General features: G+C 63.0%; 1 protein-coding gene across 1 annotated transcript in view; it reads left to right on the top strand.

Annotated features, from left to right (window-relative positions):
* The window catches only part of ITPKB (inositol-trisphosphate 3-kinase B), an 87,137-nt gene extending 75,289 nt beyond the window's left edge, over nt 1-11,848 (top strand). Inside the window, exons 4-8 of the mRNA XM_040636105.1 lie at nt 291-504; nt 4,270-4,474; nt 5,644-5,745; nt 7,081-7,152; nt 9,153-11,848. Coding sequence (XP_040492039.1) covers nt 291-504; nt 4,270-4,474; nt 5,644-5,745; nt 7,081-7,152; nt 9,153-9,368 — 809 coding nt within the window. The 3' untranslated portion in view covers nt 9,369-11,848. The remainder of the gene's footprint in view (nt 1-290; nt 505-4,269; nt 4,475-5,643; nt 5,746-7,080; nt 7,153-9,152) is intronic.
* The last annotated feature ends 6 nt before the right edge of the window (nt 11,849-11,854 follow it).

Below are 11,854 nucleotides of genomic sequence, written 5' to 3' on the forward strand. Positions count from 1 at the left end.
GGGGGGGGGGGTAACGGTAATACAAACAGGACCGCAGAGGCCGTCCAGCATTGAGCACCGGGGTCCTTCCCTCTTCAGAAGACGAGCCTGCTGTCAGGGAAGCCGAGGCACCAGCCCCGCTTTGCAGTCCGTGTGGCTGGGCGCCAGGATTTGCATCCACTCCCCACAAAGTGCTTGGTCCATGAGTGGGGACCTGGGAGACCTCCCGAGGGGGCTGTGGGGTGGGGGGTGGTCAGCGCGGGGAGGGCCTCGGAGGGGGACCAAGAGCCTCCTGCCATCTTGCCCCGCAGGCAGTTTCAAGGCGGCGGCCAACGGCAGGATCCTGAAGAAACACTGTGAGTCTGAGCAGCGCTGCCTAGACCGGCTGATGGCCGACGTGCTGAAGCCGTTCGTGCCCGCCTACCACGGGGACGTGGTGAAGGACGGGGAGCGCTATAACCAGATGGACGACCTGCTGGCCGCCTTTGACTCGCCGTGCGTGATGGACTGCAAGATGGGCGTCAGGTGAGCCCGGCCCTGCGGAGCGCACTCGGCCACCCTGCACCGGCCTGGGCCCGAGAAGGGACTGGAAGGGCCTCCGGGGCGGCCGGGAGGCTGGGCATTCCCAGGCTGCCCCGAAGTCTGGGGTGTGCGGGGCAGGCTTTTGGGGCTCTGAGCGGACCACTGAACCCCATCCCCACCCCGGTCCTATCACATTACGTGCAGAGGGAACGGAACCCTGGCTTTGCCCCTGAAAGCCTCCTTTCCTCTCGCATAGGGAGGCGGGCGTAGAGGCCCTTCTCAGTGCCCCTGTGCCCCCACCTGGGGGAGGGGAGAGCCCGTTAGTGGACCGTGCTGGTTTGCCAACAGAGACTTGCACCTGCCCTTTGAGGGGAGGGGGAGCCTAGGAGCTGCTCCCTTGGTGGACATGGGGTGCTCTAGGGGCCCCGAGTGAGGCAGAGAGGCCGCAAGGGGGTGCGTGGGCCTGTGCGTGGAATCGGGTCCAAGCCGTGGCGTCTGCCCAGGGAGATAAACCAGGAGAGGACTCAGGAGGGAAGAAGACAGGAAGGGCGGCCAGGAGGAGACAGCGTGGTGCGCGGGGCCGAGAGGAGCCGAAACCCCGCCACCGGCACCCTGGGCCCTGTTTTGGCTGCGTGGTGTTCTCATCCCTCTCAAACTTCGACCATTCAGTGCCAGGAGTCCTTGAGGGGCTCCTTCTCTCCTGCGGCCAGGGCTGTGACCACAGGGTGTCCGGGAGCCGAGCTCACCTCGGGGAGCCACCAGCTACAGGTGCCCAGACTGGAAAGCCAGACGCCGGGCTCCTCCATCCGGCCCGTGGCTCGCCGGGGAGACCAGGCCCTGGGAAGCTGCTCCGAGCTGGGGCCTGTGTTTGCTTTGGGTGGTGCAAGCAGTTTTATTTCTTACAAAAGAAGAATGAGAAAGAAGGGTGTGTCTGGGTGTCTGTACGTGGGTGATAGAGACAGGGGCCAGGGGAGAAGGCCCATTTCCCTTTCCTCCTCACTCCTCCTGGGACTGTCATCAAGTCAGACCCTGCAGGCTGCGTCCCCTCCGTGTTGTCCCCAGGCAGGGACCAAGGGATGGGGAGGTACAGGTCCCCCTCTGCGCTTGCATGTCCCTGACCTCCCTCTCTCTCTCTCCCTCCATCCAAGGCCTTCACCTCTCCGGCCCACAGGGAGGAAACAGAATGTCCCTGCAGCCACCACTTGGCCACTGCTCTTCCCAAGAGTCTTATTTCTGTCCCCGGAAGGCCGTCCCAGGGTACACCGGGATGGGCCCTCTCAAGGGAAGACACGTAAATATTCCAATGAGTGTTCACTCCGACCATGGCCAAAAAAAGTACAGCCTGAGGGAAGAATGTGTGGCTAGTGGGTCCCGAAAGGCTGCCCCGTGTACCTGTCTGTTACCCAGGAAGTTGCTGGGGACAGGCGCCCCCGCCCACCCAAGGCTGCCTCCTGTCCCCTGCGTCCTGCAGCTGTGTCCCCCCAGTGCTCTCGGGAGAGACCCCGAGTGACCCGCGAGGCTGGAACAGCTGTAGCCCAGAGGCAGAGGCCGCAGGGTGAGGGAGGAGTCTGCGTGGAGGGGAGGGGCGGGTCTCCCCAGAAGGCGTCCTGCCCCAGCTTTTCCTCCCTGCTTCACGATGCTAGGGACAGGCCCCGTGGGCTCCTGCCATCCAAAGGCAGGGGTCACGGTCCAGTCTGAGCAGGGGTCACTGATGCCACAGGGGAACGGACCCGGCTCCGTGGGGCCCTGTGTCCCTGTGGGGAATGCGCTGTCCATTCAGAGCGCGGCCTGTGCTTGCCAGAGGGAGGAGGCCCGAGTCCCTGGCTTGAGGGGTAGAGACTTGTCACAGGGAAGTAGTGGGCAGGCTGATCAGCAAACGCAGCCTCGGCCACGGTGGGGGCCTTAGGAACAGGTGACATGCGTGCCTGTCATGTCCTAAACCAGGGGCATCGTGGGACCAGGGTTCCACTCGGACATAGGCTCACGTGGCTCTGGGGAGTTTTCTTAGATGTGACCCTGTGGTCCTGTGTGTTGTGTGGCCTGCCAGGCAGAATCGATGGCGTCTTCCTGACATCCGAATCAGGGGCTGGCGGGTGGAGACCAGGACTGTCCTCAGCTTTCGAAGCCGTGGGTGGACTTGGCGTGTATGCTGTGCGTACCCCAGGGGCTCGCTGCGGTCCGGAGAGGCGCCCCGGCCTTCGTGTTGTTGCCGCCCCCCCTGCAGTCAGGCCTCTGCTCCCCCATGTGAGACGGAGGTGTCGCCTTCCTCCAGGGCGGCGTCGGGGAGCTCGGGCCCCACTGTCCGGCTGCTGACCGTTTCCCCTGCCAGAGCGTGAGCGGCTCCCCCTGGATGGGCTGCGGGGGCCGCTTTGGAGAAAGCCCCAGCGAGAAGGGACTAGAGGCTGAGGCCCGCTTCCTGTTGAAGGAGCTGGTAAAGGCTCTTTGCAGAAGCAGGGCCACCCACCCACCCCGCAGGCCCCCACAGCGCACTCCGGGGCCCCGGGGATGGCCAGTCCGCCCGCCACACACACACACACACACACACACACACACACACACACAGGCCAGCGGATGCATCTCCATGCATCACTGCCCTCTCCCATCACTGGCCCGGCTCTGCAGGCCCAGCGGGGTGGGTGTGTGCGTGCGCACGTGGGGTGTGTGCGTGTGCGCGTGCGTGCATGGGGGTGTGCGCATGCGTGGGAGTGTGCGCTCGTGCAGGGGGGTGTGCGCGTGAGTGGGGTGTGCGCACGAGTACAACAGAAGGCTCTAAATGACCTGGCCTGTGTTCACACCCAAGGACTTGGTCTTTTCTGACATTTGATACAATGATTTCCGAAAACGTGTCCTTCAATGACGTCATGAGTTGACGTGCAGTCAGTTTTGGGTCCCAGCGCGGCAGCTTGGAGCAGGTGTGATGGGCAGTGGCGGCGGAGGCGCGGGGTGGCCCAGGAGGGCGGGGCTGGGGGCCGTGGTCACAGCCGCCCACCGTCTGGGCAGCCGCCGCCCACGAGGGACCCGAGCAGGAAACTTCTCCACTGCAGCTCGGCGCTGTGATTTCTGTTTCAGAAAGGCTCGCAGGCGGCCGTGGAGCCCCGGGGCAGGGGAGAGGGGGTTTGATTTGGGAGCAGGGGCGCGTTTGCGTTTGCCGGGCTGTGCCGCAGGGGTGGCTCCCCACCTCAGTCTGGGATGGGGGCGAGGGATTCCGCCGTCCTGCCCCTGCTCCCGTTACCCCGCCAGTTTCCAGGGGACCCCTGCCAGTTGAGCCAGCAGGCCCCGCCCGCACGTGCAGAGGGCAGGGGAGTGCGTAAGCGTTGGCCATGTTTTCTCGGGCCCTTTGGGCTGGGGGCTCCAGTGTGAGGAGGCACGCGCTGGGCGAGGCAGGCTGGGCTGGCACGTCGGTGATACAGCAGTGACCCTGGGGCCCCCAGACTCCCCCTCCCCTCCTGGCCATAGGCTCCCCCTCCCCCGCAGTGCCCCTTCAGAGGCCACCTTCTGGCCTGGCCTTGGTACTCAAGATGTCCCCTCTTGAGAGAGCCAGTGGTATCTAAACCCTTCCTAGAAGGAAGAGCCCCTGGGCTCTGCCAGGCCTCCTCGGTGATGCTGGCGTGGGGTACCCCCTGTGCAAGGCGGCCTGTCTGCCGCCGCCTGAGCAGACTGTGTGCCCATCCCAGGTGAGCATGCCTTGGCTAAGCTGCGTGCGGCCCCCGGGGCAAGGCAGGGGCTGCGGCCCGGCCAGTGGCCCTCATCACCCCCCTTCCCATGCAGGACCTACCTGGAGGAGGAGCTCACCAAGGCACGGAAGAAGCCCAGCCTCCGCAAGGACATGTACCAGAAGATGATCGAGGTGGACCCTGATGCCCCGACCGAGGAGGAGAAGGCCCAGCGGGCCGTGACCAAGCCTCGCTACATGCAGTGGAGGGAGACCATCAGCTCCACCGCCACGCTCGGGTTCAGGATCGAGGGCATCAAGGTGAGGCCCACCATGCGCCCGGGCCGCCGGCTCCCGGCAGAGGAAGAGATGGAGGCTCCGACATCCACCCGCTGGGTCGTGGAAGCTCAGACTGTGGTCCCTGTAGCCTTGCTGGGTTTCCATCCTTGGCTCACTCGGGGCCCTGCTGTGCAGCCCTACCTCCGGGGCTGGACGGCTGGGAGACCCAGCTCGCCGGCGGGCGGGAGGCAGGGCACTCTGCAGAGGGAACCCTGGGGACCGCTGCTTTGTGAGCTCTGGGCTGAGAAAGCCATTCGCCCTTCCCCTGTCCTCTGAAATCATCATTTTCTTTCTTTTTTTGCATCCAGACGGGCTGCAAATGCGATGCTCGTCCCTCTCCCCATAAGGCTCATTTTCCTCTCCTTACCTGTGTGAAACGATCCGCATTCCCTCACCTCTCCCTCTCCAGCTGGATGCTCTGGCCTCTGTCACTGTCCAGCCAGCGTCCACACCAACACTTGACCTGCCTCTCCCCTCCCCTGCTCCAGGAAAGGGTCCCCCTGAGATGTGCCATCCACCTGGCTGTCCCTCCACCCCGGCGTCCTGCTTAACCTTTCAGAGGCAACCGCGCTGCATTACTGGCCTCCGGCCTGATGGTGCACAGACCCGAGTTCGGGGGCTCCTGATGGAGCCAGCCTTACCCTTTGTCCCCAAGAACAGAGCTCCTCCTGGGGGAGCTAAGCTCCATGCGCTTCTCTGGAACAGCCTGGAACAGACACAGCGCCAGGCTAAGAAGATGGAGCAGTTTCTTGCACTGGGTGGGCCAGGGAGCGGAGACAGGCAGAGAGTCTTGTATCTTGGCCTCCGGGGAACCTATGATAAAAGATCTTACGTTACAAAGAGAATGTTGCTGACCTTGGGGTGGGGGCCCCCTCTCTTCTGTCTGGACAGCAGGGACTCGTGGGCACTTGGGTTCCCAAGGCCGGGCCCCAGGTGAAGCTGAGACCCATCCATCTCCTTCAGCCCCACTCCTCCGTCCCTGGCCTCTGCACCCCCCGGGGCTCCCCTGACCCTCTGCGCTGCCGCCCAACTAGCTACCCTGTGACGGTGCAGGTGCCTGGCTTCCTCCAGCTGCCAGGTGGGTGAGCGCCCCGACGGCCCCACGGGCTCTCGGCTGACCCCTTCTGGGCGGGTGTCCTTCTCCTTCTCAGAAAGAAGATGGCTCCGTGAACCGGGACTTCAAGAAGACCAAAACGAGGGAGCAGGTCACCGAGGCCTTCAGAGAGTTCACTAAGGGGAACCGCAACATCCTGGTGAGTCACCCCCCCCCAAGGGGCCGGCCACACGGGGACCACTGGGGCCCTCCCAGGTTGTTGCCCAGCCCTAGACCAGGCCGGGCCGCTGTGCCCACACGCAACACGCTGGCACTGGGCAGGTGCAGAGGAAGGTGACTCAGTTGCCAGTCCCATCGAGGGTAGCTGGGGGCGCTCAGTGAGCTCACTCTGCCTTGCTGTCCCTTCACGGCGCCAAGGATGGTTCCCTCCCATGAAAGGGCTGCTGTCACTGTAGCCTCACTGCCTGCCGGGCATCGAGCATCGTGTGGGCACCAAATCCGCGGGGCAGTCCCTGGGGCAGGCAGACATTCCTGTCCCCACTTCACAGGTGAGGAGCTGGAGGTCCGGGACACAGCTAGGAAAGCCCAGAGCTGGACCTCACACGCAGGCCTCTGCCATAGTAGGCAGGCCAGACAGATGGCTCTGACCTCTGGGGTCAGGCCCTTGACCCTCCAGGCAGAGGTGGGGTGAGCGGAACATCTGCACCCCGAGGGAGAGGCATCCTTGGACAGACCCAGGCGCACTGGGGACATGGGCCCTGGAGCCGCCGGGGACAGGCTCCTTCCGAGCAGGGGTGGACCCGGACAGCCTTTTCTCTGAGCAGACTCCCTGCTGGCTGGACCCGAGATCTCCCTCCCTCCTTTGCAGGCCGGGTAGGCTTCCCTGGGTCCCTGGCAAGGAGGCTTCAGGCATGGGGTATGCCCCCGAGCTCTTCCATGGCAGGAGCCCCCTGTTTCCGGGTCACCTGCTCCTTCGCAGTGCCCGCCGCAGAGCGCGTGCCCCGCTGTCATCGATGCCAAGCCCTGGGCCGCGGAGTTCTGCAGAAGGGCGTCGAGGGACCGTGGGAGCCTGCATGCAGCGGGTTTCCCCGTGGTCCCTGGGGACAGCAGGCACCCCGGGAGCCAGCACAGCTCCATCCCCGTGCAAGGGCTTGCCGAGAGGCCACTGGCAAGGATACTTGTGGCCTTTCCACTTCCTCTGTCCTTTGGAAGGTCAGGGGCACGGAGGTTTGTATTCTGGAAGATACCATGGCAACCGGGCTGTTGAGAGGCTGCTTCCACACTGCTGGCATTCCAGAGTAAACTTTACCCTCGTGGGAGAGCCCTAGGGGCTGCACGGCTGCGCGGGGGCCGGCCCTCGAGGGAGTGTGGGCAAAGCGTGGCCCCTGGAGTCCAGCTGCCCGCCTCGCCGGGGTCTGGAGGTTGGAGTAGAAACCCAGGCCATAAGGGCCGGGCGATGCCAGTGGGCCACATGGGGTTTCAAAGCCACCTCACCCCCAAGAGTTTAAAACCCTGGCTTGTTTTCTGTTCCCAGATCGCCTACCGGGACCGGCTGAAGGACATTCGGGCCACCCTCGAAGTCTCTCCCTTCTTCAAATGCCACGAGGTAGATACCGGGCTTTCGTCCCCTGGGACAGAGAGCCTTGCTCTGTGGGGTCAGCCACGAGGGCTGCCAGAGGCCCATGGTCCTCCTCCTCCCACGGCTCCCTCCTGCTCCCAGCTCCTGAGACTTCTGTCCCACACACTCCAGGGTCTTAGGGCAGAGCCCTTGGAGCCTCTAGTACAGCCACCCGTCACCACCCAAGACCTTCTGAAGGGCTGGCCCGTCTTCAGGCACTGCCCTTGGAGCAGGGCTGGAACTTTCCACCTGTTCCTGCTTTTGCATCTGTTCGTCTGCAGGGACAGCAGACAGAGGGTTGTGGATTGTCAGCACATTCGCTGGAGGGTCTGTAGGACCCTGGTGTCAGTGAGTCCGGGGCCCCCAGCCCCCGGAGCAAGCCGGTACAGGCGTGTACGTGCACACGCCATGCACGCCGCTCCCCCAGAAACAGTTACTGCCGTGGCCAGGTGTGCGTGAAGCAGGGATGTCACGCTCCCTGCAGGCTTGCAGCTCCTTCCAGAAAGCAGCCCCTCTCGGGGTCCTGTGTGGAGGGAGCCGCAGCCTGAGCCCGACCCACAGAGAGAGCTGTGGGGCAGCAGGAGGAACAGGAAATGGGTGGTCCCAGGACCCCCGGTAGAGGGAGCTTCCCCAGAGGGGGTGGGCGAGGCCCTGCTAGGCCTCACGCATCTTTGTGCACGGCCCTGCCTCCAGACACACAGCCTGGCCTGCCCTGGGATTTTATCCCTGACTCACTGGCCCCTTGGTCAGGGTGCACCTGTCCCACGTGGTGGCTCTGGCAGGCGCCCGGATAGGACTGCCCGTAAGGAGGGACTGGGGTGCTCAGAGGGCAGACGGGGCGGGCTCGGCCCTGAGCAGCTATCCCAGCCTAGCCATTCGCAGGACGCCCTTTCCTCCCCTCCTCCACACTGAGGCCCAGGGTGCGTAAGCCTTCCGCCCTGCCCAGGGCCTCTGGATTCCCAGCTTGATAAAAGGTCCTTGTGCATGGGGCACCTGGGTGGCGCAGTTGTTAAGCGTCTGCCTTCGGCTCAGGGCATGATCCCAGCGTTCTGGGATCGAGCCCCACATCAGGCTCCTCCGCTAGGGGCCTGCTTCTTCCTCTCCCACTCCCCCTGCTTGTGTTCCCTCTCTCGCTGGCTGTCTCTGTCAGATAAATAAATAAAATCTTTAAAAAAAAAAAAAAAAGCTCCTTGTGCAGCATGCCAGGGCCTCCCTTCCCTCCAGCCTGCCTGCGTGCCCCAGAGGGCAGGGGCCGTGGGCCTCGGAGCCCCAGGACCTGCCCCACTGGGCTGAAGGACCACACCACCCCTGGTCCGTAGCCCAGGCTTTGTCTTGCACATCTGTCTTCTCTCCTGCACCTTTACTGTTCTTTCTGGAAGATTGTTTTTGCTTTACTCTTTCTGGAGTCTCATTTGGAAGTGCCAGGTCTAGAAAGAGCTGAGAATGGAAGCTCCTCTCTGGGCTCAGCATTTTCCTTCTGGGAATGGAAGCTCCTCTCTGGGCTCAGCATTTCCAGGAGCTCTTCCCTGTCCTGCCCCGGGCCCTGGGAGCTATAAGGGCCCTGCACCCTCTCCTCTCACCCCCTTATCTTCTCCAGCCCCACCCAATGACCTGGGGGAGGGTTTGGGGGATGTGTTCATATTTGGGAGAGCGCCTTACTCCATGCAATTGCTCTGACCTGGCCCGGAGTGGGGGGCGGAGGGGGGGCTGTTGGCGTTTGTGGTCATTAGTAGTGGAAAGTGCCCAGGCCGGAGCTTGGGGGCGGGGGTCTGCCATCCCAGACACCCTCCCTCTCCCGCCAGCCACACGGAAGGCGGTGGCTGTCCTGGTGGCCAGCCTCCTCTCACCCCTGCACGGCCACCCTGGGCGGGCTCTGCCGGGTGGGGTGGAGCCTCGAGCTCCGGGTGCACTCAGGCTGTGGTGGGGCGGGCCGTGGGGGTTCCGGCGCTGCCGTCCTCTGCTCCCCACTCACTCCTCTCTCCCCCCAGGTCATCGGCAGCTCGCTCCTCTTCATCCACGACCAGAAGGAGCAGGCCAAGGTGTGGATGATCGACTTTGGGAAAACCACGCCCCTGCCCGAGGGCCAGACCCTGCAGCACAACGTGCCTTGGCAGGAGGGGAACCGGGAGGACGGCTACCTCTCGGGCCTGAACAACCTCATCGACATCCTGACGGAAATGTGCCAGGGCGCCCCTCTCGCCTGAGGCGTCCCCCGCGCCCGCCTCGCCACACCCTCCCTTCCTCGCCGTCCGCTTCCTTTCTCCTCCTCCCTTTTCCTTTCGCGTCTTCCTGGGTGCGAGCCCCAGAACTGACCCTCCTGACCTGCACTACGAGACACTTTGTAGAGACGAGATGGAGATTTCCGAGAGCAGATGAGAGATTTTCTGGTGTCTTTCCTCATGAAGGGCTTGGAGCTGGGGTTTCCACTTCTCTCTATGCGTAGGATCTCCGAGCAGAAGAGGAATGCCCAGACCCAGGCTCCGCGGCCTGTAGGACAGCTCTGTCGGCTTTAGGTCTGGAGGCAGGCTCAGGTGGTGGTGGTGTGGGTCCCTCCCTAACCCAGGAGCCAGACTCTGCTGGGGCTTCCTGTGGGGGCCTGCTGCCCCCTGGTGGCCAGTGCGGTCAGTGCCACTGCCGGGCTCAGCCTGTGTGTGTCCCATCCTCCCACGCTGGGGACCGCGGTGAGGGCCATTGGAAGAACTCAGGCTTCAGCAGGTGCCTGGCTGCAAGCTTCTGGAAGTTGGGGCACCAAGCCACTGGGAACTGCATGTCGGCCATTAGCAGCCCAGGGGCACCCACAGACGGGTGATGGCCTGCTAATGCAGGGACCCCACCCTTCTGGTATTGAAACCCTCCAGCTTGGGGCCAGACCCGGCACTGGGGAGAATGCTGGAGTCCATTGGCTGTGCTCTCTGACCTAGGCCTTCCCAGGAGGGGGCAGGCAGGAGCTGTGTTCTTCCATCTGATTCTCACCGTCTGAATTCAGAGGGCAGACACTCTGCACACCTGAGCTTCCAGGGATGTCCCCCAACCCGCCAGAGCCACTTGTGCCTCCAGCTCCCTGCCTTGCACTGGCAAGGTCAGGGGCACCGGATGGGGCGGGCCAGGGCGCAGCCAGCCCCAGAGGAGGAAGGATAGAACCTACGTAGCACACTCCCCATACATCCCTTCACACCCCCCAACCCCCACCCCCACCGCCAGGTCAGGGCCCCTGAAGGTTCGGGGCAGGCTTCAGGGCAGTACTGGGCAGGAAAGAAGCAGGTTTTTGGCCTACTGGCTTCATCTCCACCCCGCCCCCCAGTAACTCTTAGTGCCTGAAGGGCTCAGACCCACATTTCCCAAATGTGATGTGGGCAGCTCCCAGGATAGGTGGTGGGTGCCAGGGGCAGGGAGGAGGTGCCCCGGGCATCTCTCTCGGGTCTCCTGGTTGCTTGAAGATGACTGGGGAACCCATTAAGCTGTATTTTAATTTTCAAGCAAGTTACATCTCTATCATGGAGAAGAATGTAAAATTGGCCTGACTTTTTAAGAACAAAACTCTCGGCTCTCTGGCCATGCGGAGTTGCTCCCCCGCCAGGACCCGTGGTGCCCTCCTTTGCCCGTGGAGGTACAGGGGGGCCCAGAATTGAGCTCTGACCGGGCGGGAGGTGCTAGGGTCAGTTCCTCTGCTGGGAGCTGTTTCAGGGACATGGTGGAGAAGTGCGCACCTGGAGGGACCAGTCCAGAGGTTTCCTGGGCTGTCCCCCTGTCGCCCCAGGGTCTCTGGGGGACCTCCGACCTCCCCACACAACGCCAGCATTTCCCCTTTCGTGCTGGGTGAGTGACAGTTGGTGGGGGTGGAGGGTGGGACACATGAGAATGTTTAAGTACAGATTTTTTTTAAAAAGGAAATCTTCCTGGCTCTTGTACAAAACAGTGGTGAGCTCCCGCATGGGGCTTGTTAAAGGTCACACCCCCGCCCGGCTGAGCGCTAGAGGCCTCATGACAGCATGTGACCCTCATAAGGCAGGAGCACCAAAGCCAGCTTTGGGTCTCCCTCCAGAGCTGGAGTCACTCGTGGCTGAGAAGGGGGCTGGGGGTCTGCACCCCAGCAGTCTGCCGGGGAAGGGACATCGTTAATTCGGGCATCGAGATTCAAGATTCCAGCTCCGTGGCCTGGCCAGAAGTCGCCCTCCCTCTATCTATGAAGAAAGTTCGCTAAAGCAAATGAATGCTCTGAACAAAAAGTGCAGGGGACCAGCTTGATCTACTCACGAGAACAAATTTTCCAAGCACTTTAAACAAGCACCGATTGTTTGCAAACAGTGGGCGGCAATGCAAGTGATGTATTCATCAGAGGAGGTCCATGCTGCCTCTTATTGGCGATACGTCGCTTTGGGTCACGTTCTATCTGTGAAAATGGTATGAAGCCGCATCTTTGTAGGGTTACGCTCTTCCTTAAGGGTTGGGGTTCTGCATTTGCTCGCTAGCTCTCCTCTCCTGCACCTCTTCTCTCCAGCTGCTCGCCCCCCGTTCCCTGCCTCCTCCTTGTCCTAGAGGGGTAGATGGATCCTGAGTGGAATTTCCCAGAACCCTTTCCCGCCCAGCCCTGGTCCCCGCAGGGACGCCTTGGGTCCTGGCCGTGCAGGTGCCAGCAGGGCGGGCCAAGCCGCGTGCGCCTGCGTGGTCCTCGCCGGGCCCCGGGGGGGGG

Source organism: Ursus maritimus, unplaced genomic scaffold (assembly GCF_017311325.1).
Source record: "Ursus maritimus isolate PB19 unplaced genomic scaffold, ASM1731132v1 scaffold_2, whole genome shotgun sequence".
Taxonomy (NCBI): Eukaryota; Metazoa; Chordata; class Mammalia; order Carnivora; family Ursidae; genus Ursus; species Ursus maritimus.